The sequence below is a fragment of the Mycteria americana genome, chromosome 3 (genome assembly GCF_035582795.1).
Source record: "Mycteria americana isolate JAX WOST 10 ecotype Jacksonville Zoo and Gardens chromosome 3, USCA_MyAme_1.0, whole genome shotgun sequence".
NCBI classification, from domain to species: Eukaryota; Metazoa; Chordata; class Aves; order Ciconiiformes; family Ciconiidae; genus Mycteria; species Mycteria americana.
This window is the reverse complement of record NC_134367.1, coordinates 130,963,919-130,984,114: the sequence shown is the minus strand read 5'-3', so window position 1 is coordinate 130,984,114 and position 20,196 is coordinate 130,963,919. Positions and strand designations below refer to the sequence as shown.

Sequence of the window (20,196 nt, the reverse complement as noted above, 5' to 3'; positions counted from 1 at the left end):
ACTCCAGACTAATGTTCTGGGCCACTCGCATGTCAGGGGACTTTGTTGTGTGGAAAACACTTACTTTTGTCTGAAGTTCTGTAGGGATCAATAGTGACTTACTCTGTGTTGTAACTACTGAACATCACATTAATGTATATTAAATTTAATACTTAAAAGAAAGTCACTTTCATTTATATATACAAATATTTTAAAAATTGGAGATGTGCAATTAACCTTAACAATTATTCTTCAGGTTTACAAAGAAGACCTACCTCAGCTGAAACAGCAAAGTAAAGAGAAAAACCATTCTGTGCCCTTCCTTAAAAGAGAGCGAGCGCCTGAGGACAGTTTAAAGTTGCAGTTTATACATGGGTAGAGTAATATTAGATAATATTTGTTTCTTCTGATTGTTAAAACATCCTAGCAATGTTAATCAATTCACATCAGAGCATGTAGCAAAGCATTTTTCAGTGCTTACCTACAATTAATTTATTTGTCATTATTACTGTGGCTAATTTTTGGAATATCAGACATAGATTTTCTTTTTTCAGTTGTATTTGTTAAGGAGCAAGAGAAGGTTATAATACTGTAGCCATATAATAAATAATACATCAGCATTGCATTTGATAAAATTACGTTTTAAACTAGCTGTTCACTGCACCTTATGTTTCCTGGAGCAAAGATTCTTTGTTAAGTTGATCGTGATAGCTGTGATTTGTAAAGATGCCTGATGGATTTCTGCTTGAACCCAAGTCCCTGTAAAACTTATTTGGACGCAGTTACCTGTGAATTATATATTCTTTTTGTGAAATTAATACTAATTTAGAAGTTAGGTGCAAAGTAAGCCATGAGAAGATTCATGAATGCCTGCACTTAGTGGGAATATTCTCTCTCTGCCTGTATGCTGTGATATTTTTGAGCCAAAGCTGATTCTGCAGATGTACTCTATTCAAGTTAACGCACAAATTGTTTCAACAATTTGTTACACAAAGTACCAGAATAGTTTTGAAACAGAGTATAATTTGGTTTGTATTTACTTCAGTTACAGAGGCTATGACTGTCGAAATAACTTGTTCTACACACAAACTGGAGAAGTAGTATATCATATTGCTGCTGTAGCTGTTGTATATAATAGGCAACAACACACTCAAAGGCTGTATCTTGGTCATGATGATGACATCCTCAGCCTAAGCATTCACCCAGTGAAAGACTATGTTGCTACCGGACAGGTGGGTATTTAGAAGCGATGATCTTAGTGAAACATGGAAATAAATTCCCTTTACAATATATAATTAGGAAAAATGTGGTTCTCTTTGTTCTTCAGTATAATGTTTCCTCCTAAATATGGGTAAGCTGCGTATTGTTTCCTATATCCCTGCCAAACTGCTGGGGAGTGCTGGACTGGAAACTCTTTGAGGTGATTATTAAATCATTCCTATATAACAGAAAACCTGACAATCTTATGCTGTGGCCCTGCAAAAAAATCTTACATTCACTTTGAACCTCTGCTTTCATCTGTGAAATGCAGGAGCTGTATTTTGTCTACATCCTAGGAGGTCTGGGGGTTTCATTAGTCAGTCTCAGTACTTTCGTACTGTAGTAGCATTCAAAAGCCTTACTCGGATAAAGGCTGTTTTATGTTGGGCACTCTACTGATACCTGGTACTGAATATGATATATTCAGTGTATTCAATATATTTATATAGCATGATAAATGATATAATTAATATGGTACCAAATACTGATGTTTTAGAGAGTATCTACTGATATTTCCCTAAAAGAGAAAATAGATCTTGAAAAAGATAAAAGAGGGCAAGTGGAAAAGTAGTTACCTCTGGAGTGTTTTGAAGCTGTGATAGTGCTAATTACTGATATTGGTGTGCTTTGAACTTCTATGAGCAGCTACTCCGATTAACCCTCTGATTTAGGTTGGAAGAGATGCTGCTATCCATGTTTGGGACACACAGACACTGAAATGTTTATCGTTGCTCAAAGGCCAGCATCAAAGAGGAGTGTGTGCGCTGGATTTTTCAGGTGAGCCACAACCTGCATTTCTCTAAATGATTAATTAAAAAGCAATCCTTGTGATGAAATCTTAATTTGAATAGCTAGGCGATTTTACAACCAGTACAAATTTTACATAAATGTCTGCTGAGAGTTTTGATAAAAATAGCGTGTTATAGTAAAGTCGGTCATGGGCCTTTTCTCAATCGATCAATAATTGATTTTTGTGATGTCTAATACGTAATACCAAGTGTACAGCTAGGACTCTGGTGGCTGTCTACATGGTGGTATAATAATTTAAAAGCAGGCAGAATGGTGACTTGAAGTGTATAAATGAGATGGAAATGTGATCTGTAGGCTCATCCAGAAATTCTTCAAATTTGCTGACAATTCCCACATTTTTCAGTGAGTTTACAGAAGAACAGTTGTCTGCTGTTTCTCCTACTTGTCTTTCTGAGATGGATGACCTAAGTTGTCTCAGTTATCAAAGGGTAATTCCTGTATTCAGCACTGAAAAACATTATCCATATGGTAGTGACTTTACATACTTTTGCATCTTTATAAAAGTGCTTAGAAATCCGTTCTTCCTTTTTCTATTTAAAAAAAAAGGAGATTACTCTAGCTGAACTATCCTTTTCTTAACTCTGCTTTTTTTCAATTAAATGTAATTTATTTCATATTCTCCTCTCTAGAAATATGGTAAGAATTCATTAGGGCATAGATCACATTTATGAGACAGGACTATACGAAGGAAGTTTTACTTCCACAAAGATAAGTCTGTGGAACAGAGTCATATTCCATTATCAGAAGAGGAGCCTTGGTGTTCATCCAAGAGCTGGAATTCAGATGTGAAATTACTGATCCACTGTGGCATGTAACCTAGCTCTGAAAGTAGATAGGGTACTAGAAGAAGCGAAAATGGATAAAGATGATCTAATTGACGTAGTGTGCATAGATGTTAAAAAACTTCTCATTAAGATCCCTAGTTGAACTAACATTCATATATTTAGAAAATACTTAATTTGTGATTTACATTTTTAACAAAAATTAGATCCCTGTACAGATAGTAGTACTCCGTGTATTAGAATCCATGTACCTCTATAAAAGCCTAAAGAATAAGCTGGCCACATATTCTGTGGAGGTAAATCTATACAAAAAAATAAAGCCCTTTTTTTAAAAGTAGCAACCACTGGCATCATTACAGTATCGCTTTAGGACCTGATCCTGAGAATGCACATATTGCATTCCTAACTGGCTTTAGTTCAGATTCCTGGCATAGAGAGGAGCAGATAGTTGCGCAAATATGCACCTCACTACGGGATCAGAGTGCTACTTTGGTCTTAGGTAGGGAGTTTTCATTGTGTTAATAATAGCTATTTCTAAATCAGGTTCAGGTCACACTACTTGAAGCTTAAAGAAAGAAACCCAAAACTCCGGACCTCTTTTGGCTGTACTTGGTCTGGCAGCTGACTCTATACTACCAGTTCTCTCTGTCCTTACGCACTCAGAAACATCTGCTATTGGCCATTACTGAAAACAGGGTACAGGGCTGGGTCACTTTTGTAGGACCGTTCTGATGATGTTATGATTCGAGGATTATAATTTCATTCATGCAATGTTTGGTTGTGCCCTCTGGTGGCTAATGTAACGTCTGTAATTTTGCATAGTAATCAGAGTGTATAGCCCCTATTAGCGCATAAAACCTCCTGTTTCAAGTGTATAAAGTTTTAAATTGTATTCTTACCAGCAAAATTTTGTCAACATGTTCCGTTTACATAATTGAGTTACCCCTAAAAACAATTATTGTCTTCAAAATATACAAATATACCTCTTACGTAATACATATTACTGCATATTTACCTTTCGTATCAGCTATCTTCATAGCATTTTATCTCACTAAAACTGTTATAGTTCTTACTGTCTCCTTTGCTTCCTTTTCTCATTAACTTTTTGTCTCCTTGTTCGTGTCTTTATTTTCTTTTTCTTTTTTTTAATATTTTTTTTTAAATAAAGTCAGTTTTGTTTTCCTGTCCTGTTTTTCAACTTCATTCCTTCCTGCCTACTTATGCTCCTTCCATCTAGGCCTGTTTCACTCAACTGTGAACTCTTTTCCTCTTTCTGTAATTCCCCTTCTCCTTCTTGACTTGCTTCTCATAGAACTCAGTTGCTAAATACTGTGAGCCCAGTCCAGCTGTGGGACTATTCAGCCTTATGAACTTTGAAGTAGTTCTAATGGAGTAACTTATACCAGTAGCACTCTTTTTATTCTTGAAGTCAAATATGCTTAAGCACAGAGTCCTTAACATCTGTTAACTTCTACATGAAGTAACATTCTCAGATCATTGCTTTTGTTCACTCTTTTGGCCGTCTCACCAGTTCTTTACTTCCTCCACCTTTAACTTTTCTTCAGTTAAAAAAAAAAAAACAGGTACTCAGCTCCTGGTACAACCTATGAAGTTCAATTCTCTTATCATATACTTCAGCAATTATGGTTTAGTTTTTTTTAAAATGTTCAAAATTCCATGACAGTAGTTTGTCTCTAAAAGTTTGTAACAATGGTCTTGTTTATCATCATTTCATACACGTAGCAAGGATGCCTAGGTACTGTTGAATTATGTGTGATAGTCTGTTCTTGCTTTTCTTCCTCTCGTTATCAGCAGTGCTGTGTCTTTCCTGCAGTAGAAGAGACGATAGCCAGCAGTTTATTTTAGCCTTATAATTTTCTATCATATTTATAGTTTCATTACATTGCCCATTAACTTTTAACCACCCATTTCATTATACGCTGATAATTCTTGTCACCATTTCAAGCAAAAGAAAAGAAGCATCATCTGATCAGAAGTATTTCAAATAAAATGTAATGTGATTTTGGAGTACTCAGACTTTATGAAATTGACTTTCATTGTCTTCTTTGATCCTACCTACCTTCCTTGTACTTACACACAGGAATGTTTTGTGTCTGCCTTTGGGAAAGATCAATGGTTTGATAAGGAATACAAATTAAAAAACCCCTAAATTAGGTCAGACATACAAACATAATAGAAGATAATGAAGTCAAAAGAATGCCTTTTCTAGAAAAGAATAGCCTGTCTTGTAATCGTCCAGTTAATTAAGCAGAAAAATCTTGTGACCTATAACACAACCTGTTCTGTCTCTGATAAGGGGGATGCCATATTTAAAGTCACCTTAGTTCAGAAGAGGAAGGCTAGGTCATGGGTTAGGAGAGTGCTCTGTGAAATCTATGGATTCCAGTTTGTGTCATCACCCCATAGGTTTTCATTTTGGTGCTAAGTATTGCAATATGAATCCTCCTTGTGGATAAAACTGGCAGCGGTTATACACTTCAGTCATCTTAAGAGGTTGGGCAGTTGACTGTCTGTCTCAGTTCATTTGTCTAATTCTGTACACAGTCTACTGTAGGAACTGAAGGCTGTCAGTGAATCTGAACCCTAATCTCTCGAAGTATTAGTTCCTTTTTTTACTTCATTTATAATACATCAGTTGAAATTCAGTTTACAATGTATTTGTTGTGTTCATTGCCTGCTATATTTTCAGCTAAAGCGTTAGCATCTTTAACATTTAAATATTGCTTCTGTACAGCTGATGGAAAATGTTTGGCATCTGTTGGGCTAGATGATAATCATGCCATTGTGTTTTGGGATTGGAAAAAAGGAGAAAAGCTAGCGACAACCAGGTAAGAATACATCTCTGTATAAATGTGCCCTGTGATTACATTTTTCTGAATAGTATCATCCACATGTATCACTGTGTTTATAGGAAAAAACAGAACACCTCTCTGAAACCAGGATGGTGTTTCAGAGCAATATATCCAGATTAAAAACCTTGGGATCTACATCTTAGTGTTTGGAATCCTGTGAACTATTTCTGTCAAGAGTTCCGTAGCCTTTCTGTTAGGATAGCTACATTGATATTATAGCTCATGTAATGATTTTCAAGTTAAGTTAATAATTTCTCCCAATTTTATTTCCTGATTCATGGCAGAAGTCATCAGAGATGTCATATTTTCCTTTACGCATTAGATGATATGCTGGGTTCTATCAGTGTACATATGCAGATCACTTTTCTAAAAAGAAAAAAGTATTCCCTCTACTATAAACAGATTTTTCAAGGTCTACTGATCTTGCCTTCCTTCTGAGTCAGCTTTTTCTGAGATAGTTGCTCTTTGCAATTACTAACAGAAAACTTAGCCAATAACCCTGTAGTGAAGAAACTTTTGCAACTGCTTGAATGGACTGGTGTTGGGAAGAGGATTGGATTATGGTTTACGTGTTTGCTTTTTTCTTCTAAAATATTGAATTGCAACTTTTTTTTTTATACTAAACTAGTTGTACATATTAGAAGAGTCAAACTGTTTGAGAAGCTGGTTTCTGTCCAGCAAATCAAACGTACCTCTGAGGTCAAGATACTAGAATTGTGTAGAATTCATGTAAGCATGGACTTACATACCAGAAAAGCAAGGAGTTCATTTCATATGCTTTCTGCAACCATATAACATCTAGCATTGGTAGTAGGAGTTATTAGTATAACTGCAAAAAAGTGCCTGCAAAAGATACTTTTATGTATTACACTATTATCACTATTATATGGTGACGTGTTCCAGAAGAAATAATAAGATTTTCTCCTGGCAGCACTGTCTCTTAGTAGTATACCATTACTGAATAAATAAACGTTTTGATCCAAGTGTGTGTGTACCGTAATCTATATTAGCTATATAATTTTGTCTCAGACATCCAGTTTATTAGACAGCAAGATTTTAAATCCTATTTAAAATTTGTGATGTAGAGCTTGCTTAGCAACAGTGTTGTCTGTGTTGTAAAACGTGGCATTTTCCTTTGCTTTCCAATCCTAATTATACTGTCTCCAGACAGATTGTGCTTCAGACTCACAAGTGAAGAAATACCTTATATATTCCCATAGAGACCTGCTAAGCCTTTAAAAACAAGATAATGATGGGCTGTATGGCTGCCTGTCTCTTGGTGCTCGCAGGAGAGATATATGATTAAGTACTCGGGTTCTTTTCAGTGTATGATACCATATGTACCCAATGTATCTACTATTATTGCTAATCTATTATTTTGAAAATATGCAGGGTCCTCACAGAAAGCATAAAAATAGTTTATCTTGTGCAAAGTTCTAACTGAAATTATTGTTTGTATTTTAGCAGTGCCTAAAAGCAAGTCCCCCATTCTGGTAAGCAGAGTAGGACATATAAAGAGAGAGACAAAAACCAAGACAGGAGAGTTAACATCCAAATTTTAGACATGACCCTCACATGGCCTTGCAGACAAGAAGAATAGAAGGACATCTCCTTGCAATCATATAGACCCACAAGAAGAATTCATCTAAAGGGCTAAACCTGAAAAATGAAGTGTACATTCACTATGTACAAACACTCATGTTTATTCTGTAGTTATTTTATATTTCTTTTTTGTGAATATTCTTTTTGCTTAATCTTCTTGGGATGATTTATTTCAGCGTGACTTCTCTGTTTTCTTGTCACAATGTTCAGGATATACTCTTATTGTTTTAATTGCTTCCTAGACAGAGAAACAAGCTGTATCATTTATCTTGGCTCTACGATCTGCTGTCTAGTTTCATTAAAATCCTTATTGAGTAAGCGTATGCTGTTAGAATCAAAACATATCTGAGCTCTTTCACTAGCTTCTCATGCCTTGTGCGCTGATGCAGTGCTGGTCCGGTTTGATCCTAGTGTGTTGTATTAGTGGACTGCAATCCCTAAGGGAGCTGAGGGGGGCATTGTCAAATTTATTTACAATCGAAATCAGTGAACATCACGCTCTTCTCCTCTCTTCACTCTGTAAGAGGAAATGTCCTGTGCCAGTCCCTCAGAACACAAGGACACAAAAACTACACAGGCTTGTATATGTGCTTTGGTCTGACCTTTGTAGGAAATTGGGGTGGAAACGTAGGCCATACAGTCCAGACCTCATGTGTCAGCACTATTCACCCTATCACGCAGGCAGACATACTCTTGTCATTTTACAGCGGACACCCACACTGGGATGCAATTAGTTTGATTTTGGACTTAGGGCAGTACATTTTGCCTTTGTGATAGATGCTTCCAGAAGAAGCAGCATAACCGGCCTGAACTGAAAGGCTGGGCATCATTATAGCAAAGCAGAGGAGCAGGAGAAGGAGGAATTGCAAGAAGATGTACTTCACATGTCAAAGGTGTAAAGGACCCATTTTTGTCAAGACTGATTCCCCAGAGAAAACTCTGAAACCGAAAGGGTTATCAGAACCATGTGATTTTTCAGATCTACCAAACCTGTCAGACGAAAGTGACGTTATCATAGTATAAAACCTGAAAATTCATATTGAAAAGCCGGTGATTTTTGCTTTTGGTGTTTTCTAGAACACTGACATAGAAAGAATTACTACTTTGCGTCTGGGAATATTTTTTGCAATGGTGAAACTTGAACTTAAAAATTCCCATAAATACATACTCCAACAAGAATAACTTTAATTACCCGACAACTAAATTTGAAGGTGTACATGCTGCTGAATGAACTGTTCCCTAAATTATAATTTTATAATTTGTTATTTTATTTTTCCTGTTAAAGCACAGTAGGTTAAAGATTTCCTCGTTTTTCTTGACAGAGGATTTTAAATATTTATCGAGTTCTTATCCATTTAAATATTTATGTTGCCCTTTATACCTTTTCTTAATTGCATTGACCTTTGTTGCCTGCTTCTTCATTATGACTTAACTGAACTGAAATTCAGTGGGAGACAATTTTTATTCACCACATTTCTGTAGTCTAATTCCTATACGGTGTGTGCTCAAATACATTCTGCCAACTCTGTGGGTCAGACTTCCAAGGCTAAACTCTTGCAGATTAGAAATACGGTGCTCTACTTTTTGTTAGGTAGGGTAATGATGGGTAAAGATAACGTAGACATAGACTCTGTGAGTGATCGGCCAATCCTCATAGTGTTATAGATCCATACTGTTGTATTTGCACCAAGAGTATGACAGTCATGGTGATTAGATTCTCATTGTTGAAGACTACATTTTGCATGAAATGCCATTTAGCTGCAAATGTTAAGTCATCCCTTACCGTGTTTTTTAATTTTTATTTTTATTTCAGGGGCCATAAAGATAAAATATTTGTAGTGAAGTGTAATCCACATCATGTAGACAAACTAGTCACAGTTGGGATGAAGCACATCAAATTTTGGCAGCAAACAGGTACTGTATTGAATATTTTATATTTAATTTATTTGAGAATGTATATATTTTTAATACAGGAACATCATGTTCTCAGTTTAAGAATTTGTTTCATTTGTAAAGCAATTTTCTAGTTACCAAAATACTAAAGGGGTGAAAACCTACCACTGAATCAGCAAATGTCACAATATTCCTTTCTCTTTGGAAGTCATTTCCAGGTAATTGTTTTTTAACTCAAGTCATACTGTTAAGGATTTCTCCTGAACAAGCATCCTTGAGTCTCAGAAAACATGCAGTCCTGTAATTCACTTAGGCAGATCATGACCCTTGTTGTGAAAATGCCAGCTGGTAGCTAAGAATCTTAGGTGCCTCTGGCAGACTGCTAAAAATGGTAGTGCTTGCACTTCAGGTACTGATGTAACACTTCAGCAATCCTTCAGTTTCAAGATAGAGCTGTTTTTCAGTCATCAGAGATGACTTCCAGAGATGAAGCATGTTTCAGCGTGCCAGGCTGGAGAGATAGGTTTGAGGATGGACCTTGAAATATGTGCCTGGGCAAAAAAAAAAGAAATAAAGAACCAGGTATTTTGCAGAAGTTCAGTTATAGTAATTTATATGTTATCTATCAGGCTAAAAATCATGACGTGGTATCGCAAGAATCAAGGTAATATATTTTTTGTATGACACAGGAAGTTCATTTCCTTTTCTAAATAATGAAAAATTAAAAGGTGTTTTCTGTTATTTAAAAACAGGATAAGATTCTGCAAACTAACAAGCAAAATATTCAGAATGGGAAGTAGCTATCAGTCTAGACTGTTCAGTCAAACTGAGAAAGACAGCAAAGTTGGTTTCTGATTGAGGATATTTTTTACGCGGGACTGGATTTTTTGTTCTTCACATCTTGTAATCATATACACATTGCACAAGTACTCAGTAAAAAGATCTCTGAGAGCATCTTCTGTGTGTAAATTTCAGCAAAGGTAGGCAGCACAAGGGCAGCTAAAAATAGAGCTCAAGACAACTCAAAATTAGATAGTTTTACAAAGTTCCTATACTTATCCCGTACTTTACAGCATTCAAGTGGCTCAGGTGCTCTCAGTTTAAAAATTACATTTTTTATGTTTAGGTTATTTTTGTAGTAATTAAATAGACTTGCATGCTCTTTGCCAAACTCTATTACAGGAATTTGCATTAAGCAGTACCTTACTCCAAGAATAGTCTCTTTGCAATAAAAACGGTGTATTTTGAATTAAGATTTGCTCAGTGGAATTGGGACTATCAGTCTGGTGTTAACTGTGAAATACAGGGTGACTTGAAGCAAGGACACCACTGCCTATATTATTTTGTAATTGCATGTGTATTTTTGTCTATAAGCACTCAATTCATGGGCGCATATGGCTACTTCGTGCTTTCTGAACCAAAGTAAGGCTGTGGCAACGTGGTTCTCTGACAATCAGAAGAGGAGCAAATCCTGCCGTTCATTCTGCAGAACTGCTGTCAAATTGTCAGGTTGCCAGTGGACAACTAAAACAAACCGCTCGTATCTCATGTGTAGTTCTGGTCACCTCTAAAGGGAAAAAGCTTTGCAGGAGCTTGGCAGGCTGTTCTGTGCAAAAAGTATTCTGCCAGCCATTGTATTAATTCTTTTTACACAATTCCTCACCAAAATTTGTCTTTTGCTTGGAAATAACAGTCTGAAAAATAGAGCCTGTACTGCTTCAAAACTGTCATTGCTAGATTGACTTTCTTTTATTATGTTTTTCCCTTGTGCACTATGTTTTCAGTATTTCTATTATCTACTATGTCTGAGGCAGTCACAAGAGATCATGCGGTCAAGACATTTGTCCTTTACAGCACTACAGCTACAAACCGAAATATAAAAAGACTTACTTTTGTTTATATTGCAGGTGGAGGCTTTACCTCAAAACGAGGAACATTTGGAACTACTGGAAAATTGGAAACTATGATGAGTGTTTCATATGGGCGAATAGAAGATCTAGTTTTCTCTGGCGCTGCTACTGGAGACATTTATATCTGGAAGGATACTCTGTTGCTTAAGACAGTGAAAGCCCATGATGGACCTGTATTTGCCATGCATGCATTGGATAAGGTATTTATCAGCGTATGTGATCCATTCATCTTTATTTTTTTTGTTGCAGTACTGGATTTTAGAAGTGTGTAACTAACATATCTCCCAACGAAGTTACTCAGGTTTTGTACATGCGTATGTAAGGAATACATTGTTCTACATTGCACTAATATTGAAGATGCTTTAATAAACAAAACCATAACAGAAAACAAGTTGCACTGGATGAATCTGAATGCACCTAAAAGCACAAACCCAATATTAATGAGTTCTGGTATTTGATAGATGTGTTTGTAAGCACCAGGTTATATGTGCTCCCTACCTGACTGATAGCTTTCTGACCTCTAAATATGCAGAATTTATTTCTCACTGTGCTCACACGTGTCATCTTCATCTTTGTAAACCACAGGAGAGTAACAGGTAACATTCATTGCCTCTTCAACCTGATCCCAAAAATATGTTTTCATTGTCAGTTTCCAAAATATGAAACATTAATTTTTTCATATTGTCATCACTGTATCTTAAGCAAGCGAGCCTTCAAATATCCAAAGGTTTTGTTTTTCTGAGTTAATTATTCCAGATACCAAAAGTGTTTTCCTTCAGTTGCATCAATAAATCTTTAAAAGAAACTATGGCAAAATACTTTATTGACATCACATAAATGAGGTGGGGGCAAAGTTTTGCCACTTGAAATCCACTGGCAATTTGAAGACGTTGATAATGGAATATCCTTTTTGAGATTACAGTTTCAATTTTAAAAGTATAGCATGAGAAGAAGAATATTATCTATTAACATTTTTATATATCAAGGTCAGTTAACATCCCTCTGGCTCAATCCTTTCTGGCCCTAATTGATTGCTCCTAGCTTTGCCATCAATTTTTCTATTTGATCTTGGCACTCTATCTGCTGAACATTCTCTTCACTTACAGTTTTGTTGGTTAGTTACTTATGCTGTGTTTTGCACTCACTTGGCACAGATGAAGAGAATCTACCAAGGGAATTAATCAAAGAATTGGTCCCTATGCATTATGAGAACTCAGTTTGAAGCATCTGTTAAGTTCATTGAATCTGGAATAACTTGAGAAGCTATTATTACCAACTACTGCCTCTTCTAAGGATGTAGCACATATTTTTCCATAGCTTGTTTCCACATGCAGAAAAATGTTATGGTCCAGCATTACTATTTACAATAGTATGCACTCTGCATGGTTATAAATCTTTATAACCCTAGAAAAGCAACTCTCTAAATCTTCTCCCCTTATATTTTTTTCTTCCTAGGTATAGGCTCCAGGATTTTTAATTCAACACGTGAATAAAATGCAGGGGAGAATTTATACTGCCTTTGGACGTGTCTCTTTAAATATTAATATATGAGTGCTGATGTTTGTATATGTTTTCATACTATAATCATGCAGGGTTTTGTAACTGGTGGAAAAGATGGAATTGTGGCACTTTGGGATGATATGTTTGAAAGATGTCTGAAGACGTACGCTATTAAAAGAGCAGCGCTATCTGCTAGTTCTAAAGGTATTCTTTTTCAGTGTGTTTTAATAAGGACTGTATGCATGAAGGCTGGTAAAATGGTAGTAATAGGTGTAAAATCTTACCAGAACACAAAGGGAACAGTAATACACTACTTAGTACTCTGTGCTGGAATTTTCTGTTTTGATGGATATAAATTGTATTTCACACAATCTTTACCATTTCTAGTTTGTTCTGCTATTTCCTCCTCTATTCCGTGACATTTGGCTTTGTTTTCACTGAAGAAATTATTTTAAAAAGAAACGTCACAAGCCTGTGATCTGGCTGTTCCAAAATCTGTTCTGTTTCGCAGCTAGCTTCCTCAACTGGCCAAATTTCATGTAGTGAGACCAAGGTCCCTATGAGTCGGAAAGACCTGTTAAATTGTACTTCCCCAGGCATCACTGTGGAAGTCTGTGAAGTGATATTCACAGATAATCACCAAATTAATGTCCGTGTTGCTGGAGCACCTGAACCCCTTATACACTGTCACTGTTAAAGCAGTAAAATATCAGTCTTTATATTGCCACAATACAGACTAGCACAAGCTCCCCTCCTTTGAACTATTAATTAAATCTGTGGATTATGTAGTAGGTTGATCAGGCAACTGTATCTCATGTTTCGTGATTTTAAACAGATTTTAATTATAGATGATATAAGCGGTATAAACTATAGGTGATATGAGGCTGCTCTTGATTTCACAGTAAAAACCTAAAATTACTATCTTCGTATTCTTCAGGTTTACTTTTAGAAGACAATCCCTCTATTCGAGCCATCAGTCTAGGACATGGGCATATACTAGTGGGAACTAAAAATGGAGAGATACTTGAAATTGATAAAAGTGGTCCTATGACTCTGCTTGTTCAGGTACTGTATGGCTTACATATCAAAATATTCCCTGTAGAAATACAAGAAATTACAAGATTTTTCCCAGTCATTTTCATTCTGTTTTCATTAATCCTGTTGGCCGCCGTTCCTTTTCTTGCTCAGGCAGAAGTTGATGCTTTCTTATGTAAATGACTTTGAGATTCACTGTGGATTACAGAATTCTGAAGGTAAAACGAACAGTCCATTAAGTTCAAAGGCTGATGAGACTTTTTATGAGTTTTTTTAGACGTTGTAGTTTAGGACCCAACATAAAAATGAAAAATTAAGAGTAGAGCTAACACAATTTATTTTATTTTGACAGTGTGGTTCCATTTATTGCTTTTACTGAAATAATGCAGTGTACTCTGAAGGATCCTATACTTTAATTTGTGAAAAATTGTTTTAGAGTTATGACAGCTTTCTACAGTGACACGGGGTTGTCATTGCATGTGTTGCAAAGCATAGAGACACCTCTTTTTCCAAGACAAAGTACTTTGTGAAGTTTGGTTAAAAAATGTTCATGTATATGTCCACTGATGTATTTGATGTTGCTTTGGTTTAGGGTCTTGAATAACCCTAATGTCTATGTGTAGAAAAGTGTATATATAATTTACTGAGTTATAATTTGTTTTTATTTTTTGTTTTCTATAATTGACTAAATTAACATTGTTTTTTACAGAAATATTGTTTCTTTGGTATTTTTTTTTACAGTTAGTTCTAATCTCATAAAGGAATCTTTCAAATTTGTATTGCCTGCGTGACAGCCTTACTAACCTAAATGCGTGAAGTTGTATTTTATAAATTATTCAACTCATTCACCGATTTGGAATTGCAATCTCATCCTAATATAGTTCCCTTCACATGAATAGTAAGGTTGCAAGATAGTAAACTTAACTTAAAATTACCCAATTGCTGTGAGTTTTCTGATAAAGAGAAGTGTTATAATTGCCATCCAGCTTAAATTACATGCTTGCATGCATCAACTTGAGGCAAAATAGAAAATACATAAGGTGTGATCAAAATGTCATGACATTTCCTCCCCTTTTTCTTTTAATGGTATTTTTCCATCTCAACAAAAATACCAGTTACCAAACCAAAATCCAGACTGAGAATAGTAAGAAATGATTTAACCTTGAAATCCAGTGCCAACAACCTGTATGCAAGTTGAAGGAAATCTAGAAAAAGCAGGAAAAATGATTAAAAAGTTTGAAAACTGAATTCTGAGGAAAGATGAAAAGAGCTAAGTATGTGTATGTTGGGCAAACAAGTTCTCCAGGATCTAAAAAAATATATAAACCTTGAAGACAGATGAGCCCATATTAGGATTTCAGGATAAAGTCCTTTTTGGGGCCTAACTATTTCCTGTCCCTTTCAAGTCTGGAAGGAATTACAGCTAGTAGCAGCAGAGGAGACCATGGAAGAGTGTAGTTTAGATGTTTGTCAGAGGAAACAGACCAGACATTCAGGTCTCTCTGAATGTGGAAAATTTTTGAGAGGAGATGGTGAAAGCCTTATTGCCTGAGACTTGTAAAAGGAGGCAGGGCAAGTGCTGGAATGTATTACATAAGCCCAAATGCATTATTTTCTCTTGTATTAAATTATTTCCTTTAGGGACATATGGAAGGAGAAGTCTGGGGCTTGGCAGCTCATCCTCTCTTGCCTGTCTGTGCAACAGTGAGTGATGATAAAACACTACGAATCTGGGAACTTTCATCCCAGCACCGCATGCTGGCAGTGAGGAAACTCAAAAAAGGTAATTCTCATTTGGCCATACACTGTGATAGTAATGATACTACTCTATTTCTGTAACAGTTCCATCTTTGCTTTCAGTGCATATCACAGGAATTAATTAGGTAGGAAGAGGACACCGTCATTAAGAAATTGGAAGCATAGGAAGTAAATTGTCTTTGGCATGTGCCAAATCAATGAAAAGGGTAGAAAGAAAAAGGATTATAATCTGTTGTAATGAATAATAATAAAATGAATCTCAATTTATTTTCCTCTGATTCCAAGGGGAACGAGTTGACCTCAGAATAATTTTCCTTCCTAAGAATACTTCAGGGCAGCATATTTGTTGCTGACATTAAAAAGTTTCCTTATAAATACAAATGTAAATTTTTCTGCATGTTAAGCACAATCAGCCTTCAGTGGCAATACGAATTTTACATGTTATACCAACTTCTCTGAAAATGAACAGTTTTCCTGCCCTCTCCTCCATATAAAAGTAGATGAGCTATGTTGAAATGCTGTCTTCTCAAAATGACTCTTATTTCATCTACTCATTCATGTCCTTCAGGAAATTTTATGGTATAAATTCAACATGCTTCATTTTCAGTGACAGATCCAGAGCACAGGAACTCTAATTGGCTGAGGGAAAACAGAGTCAAATGTTTTGGAGAGGTGAACTCAGGGATGGATGAGGATAGCTGTATGAGAGAGTATGGTCAGAAATAATGTTGAGGCAAAAAGTAAGTGGAGGAAGTGTAGTACATCTCTGTTTTAAATGTGCTCTGCCTGAAAGGAACCATTATTCAGTCATAACGAAGAAGCTTTCAAGTGTAGTGTCCCTGAAAAACATGTAGTTACGCTGCCCATAATGAGTCTTTCAAATTTTCATCTGGATTTCCTTTCTGCATGGTTTTGCATTTGGTTTGGCTTGGGTTTTTTTCCTCCTGTCCATTGGTGTGTTTAGAACGTAGTGGGAAGGTGGTATTTGCACCTAAACCCGTTTCAAGGCTGATCAAATCACCATTGTCAACTCAAGAACAGCCTATACAGAGGGTACATTCCCATTCAGTAAAACATTAATCATAGCCCTCCTATCACATATTTGTTTTACTAAATAACAAGTCTATTTTAAAAGTACATACTTGATGTAAAAACCTTTCAGTTGCAGTTTACTGATGGCTTTCTCGATCCCAAGTTTGTAAACCTTAAGATACTGCTTTCCATTTTCTTTTGTAGGTGGACGATGCTGTGCCTTTTCTCCTGATGGGAAAGCCTTGGCTGTAGGGTTGAATGATGGGAGTTTTCTGGTGGTAAATGCTGACACTGTTGAAGATATGGTCTCTTTTCACCACAGAAAGGAAATGATCTCAGATATAAAATTTTCACGAGGTATAATCAGGTGATAAAGTGAAAGGGCAGTGTTTATCTTGGAGTTTGTTTTTCTCCTCTAGACATAAGATTGAATGTTCAGAAGGTAGACTGGCTTTATATGTGCTCCATGCATTTAAATAATTTAGAATTCTGTAGGTTGTATGCAGCCTAGTATAATGGGGCCCACCCCTCACCTAGTGCCTTTGGACGCACTACAGTAATAAAAATGCATAACAATAATAATTATAAGATGTACACCTTTAATAACCTCAGTGTCTCTTCTTTACAGAATCAGGAAAGTACCTGGCTGTGGCTTCCCATGATAATTTTGTAGATATTTACAATGTACTTACCAGCAAAAGAGTTGGCATTTGTAAAGGTGCATCTAGCTATATCACACACATTGACTGGGACTCAAGAGGTAAAATATTTGACCAGAGAAACAGATTTAAAATGCCTGTAAAACAGAATATCAGAAAACTGTTCTCGTACCAGTTACTAAGATAAACTGTAACTACTAAAGCTAATGACTTTTCAACATCAAGCACCATATGGGTTCAGTGCAATTACATTTGTTGGTGGAATTCATCCTCACTTGTAGCGTTTGTACCAGAGTACACGGTACTGCACTGCTGACAACATATGACTAAAATGTCACTTATGAACATAGCTTTGCTTTTCTTTGCCCTGTTCTTTTTATAGTTTTGTAGTGTGTGGCACATTTTTCTTTTCCACCTTTTATGTCCAATTTCCTTTCTTCTTTGCTGAGCATTACATGGCAATCACGGCAATGAAGTTAGAGAGCGTTATTGTCACAACTAATTAAGTCTAGCAGGATCGATAATGAGCTCGTGCAAATAAGCCTTCCCAGACCTAATATGATTCTGCGTGGAACCACCTGTGTGTCTGAGCCCTGCTTCCCTTGTTGTGCTAGTCCCAGAATGTGGTGCAAGCTCACTGACAACAACAGGAGCTAACCTCCTTTCAGAACCTGTTCAGGTCTGGGTGCCATTCTTGAGCTAGTAAGCTGTGCTGCATCTGAGCTGGCACTGCTGACAACCCTGATAATCTGCATACTGACAGGTCTACACATAATAGTAGCAATTTCTCTGATAATACCTGTACATTTATAGTAGCCAGTTCTTGGATGTGTTACATGTGCAGATATAAAGTATAAGAAAACTGAAGATTCTTTGTGCCCTTAATGGTAGTTATTGGAAACTCTGACTGAGCTTCTAGATGTAAAGGATTAACGTGCTAAATTGTATAACCTGTCTTACAGAGGTCAGCGAGGAAGGGCATGATACTACTATAGTCCCATATGGCACTTCTTGTTGTCAGTGATTCCAACAGACTGAATGTAGCTCGTGTAACAAAGGGAAAGATGCCCAGTCAAAATATAGCACCGTTGGAAGTGCACTAGTTCATGGCAGTTGATAATGTAATCCAGTGTTTCTTAGTCAGAGTGCTTTCCCTGGCAGTTATGCAGTTTAGATATTGTAGAACTGCTTTTATGATAATAAATCCCCACAGGATTTCTTACACTAGCATAGTTGTTATAATTTGAAAAAAAATCAGAAAATGCCTTTAATTTTCTTATATCAGCAATATTGTAAAACTTAATTTGAAAGCATTTTTTTCTTCTTCGTGCACAAATACTTGCCAATATACTATGAATTGCGTACAGGATTATCTTCATAATATCGCAGTATTTGCATGGGTGCGGTAAACTTCATATTCAAGGACAGTTTGGTGTGTAGCTGGACTATATGCCAGTTAGGCAGTGCAAAAGAGACAGGAGCTTACAATGTTTTTAACTTTTGGCAAAGCTGTCTTGCAAAATTGTTATGAAAATTAATAGCATAGGCTTTTTTTTTTTTTACTTTCCATTATCATGATGATGAAAACACAAGCAAAATATTTCTTATCAGAAGAAGGTGATTTGCTGCAAGACAGTAGTTTTTTAAGGATGTTGGATGGTATTTAAAATATTACTTCTGCAGTGAATCAGGAGTATAGGGTTCTTATGAGAGTGATTCTAAGCATCTCTCTTACTTTTGCTATGAATAACTCTCTGGAGGATAATTTCTTAGCTTACCCCCAGAAATCTCTTCACTCAATCAAAAGAAAGTTCATAATATTCATAATAATGAATAAGATTCATAATAAATTCTTATTTCGTATCCAGGAAAGTTATTGCAAGTCAATTCTGGTGCCAAAGAACAACTATTTTTTGAAGCACCAAGGGGGAAAAGGCATATTATAAGAATTGCTGAGGTACGAATTATGCTTACTGGATTTTTTACTGTGAAAGTTATTTTTCTGGACTGTTGAAAATTAGCATATTTTGTCTTCAAATGGTATATTTTTTCCTTTTAAAATACTATATTTACAGTGGTTAGAATTAGAATTATTTAATCATTCTGTATAGTGTCTTTCCTAGCATTTGTAAATGGTAGAACTTGCAAGTTTCTGTTTGTATCTCTACATTTATTTTTGTTTGTTTAATAGCAGTCATTTCCCATAATCCCCTTTCCTGAACAATCACCTGTTTTCTGTGTAATCAGTGTGCATACAGGTTATAAACCATCTTTAAACAGCGTGACATGGCTTTTAAGGATGTTGATTATTTGTGACACATAATTCTTCTACAAAATTGCCAATGTTTAAGCACCTCAGAAAATCTTTAAGGAGATTTGTCTCCAAATCGTGCTCTACCTTGGGAAAGCGGGAATGCTTAAAGTTTTAAGTCTTTTGATGAAGATACGCAGTTTGTATTAACTAGCTGGAAACAGCGAACAGTTTCTAAAAACACTAAAAAAAATTAAGTTAATATCAAATGTAGAAAAATATACGCACAAAACCAGTGTGTATTTGGTATGTATTAAGATGACTTCTTTGGGGGAAATTTTGATTGCAGATAGAGAAGATTGAGTGGGACACCTGGACATGTGTTCTTGGTCCTACTTGTGAAGGAATTTGGCCCATGCACAGTGATGTCACCGTTGTAAATGCAGCTAGTCTTACAAAAGACGGAACGCTCTTAGCTACGGGAGATGATTTTGGTTTTGTGAAGCTGTTTTCATATCCAGTGAAGGTAGTAAGTGTATTTATTTCTGTGATTAGAAACCACGCAAGAAAAGGAATTAAGGAAGACACTGTTTGCAGTATGTCAGACTGCTAATACGCGAATTCTTTGTGCTACAGGGCCAACATGCAAAATTCAAGAAGTATGTGGGTCACAGCGCACAGGTAACCAATGTGCGGTGGTTACACAATGATTCTGTGCTGCTGACTGTAGGTGGTGCTGATACAGCTTTGATGATCTGGACCAGAGAATTTTTGGGCATTCAGGAGAGTAAGCTGGTTGATAGTGAAGAATCGGACACAGATGCAGAAGAAGATGGAGGTAAAAAGGATTGT

General features: G+C 36.1%; 1 protein-coding gene across 1 annotated transcript in view; it reads left to right on the top strand.

Annotated features, from left to right (window-relative positions):
* The window catches only part of EML6 (EMAP like 6), a 116,557-nt gene that overhangs the window by 64,991 nt on the left and 31,370 nt on the right, over nt 1-20,196 (top strand). The window contains exons 13-26 of the mRNA XM_075497030.1: nt 236-354; nt 1,025-1,211; nt 1,911-2,016; nt 5,587-5,680; nt 9,120-9,220; nt 11,107-11,309; nt 12,702-12,813; nt 13,547-13,674; nt 15,286-15,427; nt 16,639-16,791; nt 17,063-17,194; nt 18,962-19,050; nt 19,694-19,870; nt 19,981-20,182. Coding sequence (XP_075353145.1) covers nt 236-354; nt 1,025-1,211; nt 1,911-2,016; nt 5,587-5,680; nt 9,120-9,220; nt 11,107-11,309; nt 12,702-12,813; nt 13,547-13,674; nt 15,286-15,427; nt 16,639-16,791; nt 17,063-17,194; nt 18,962-19,050; nt 19,694-19,870; nt 19,981-20,182 — 1,945 coding nt within the window. The remainder of the gene's footprint in view (nt 1-235; nt 355-1,024; nt 1,212-1,910; nt 2,017-5,586; nt 5,681-9,119; nt 9,221-11,106; nt 11,310-12,701; nt 12,814-13,546; nt 13,675-15,285; nt 15,428-16,638; nt 16,792-17,062; nt 17,195-18,961; nt 19,051-19,693; nt 19,871-19,980; nt 20,183-20,196) is intronic.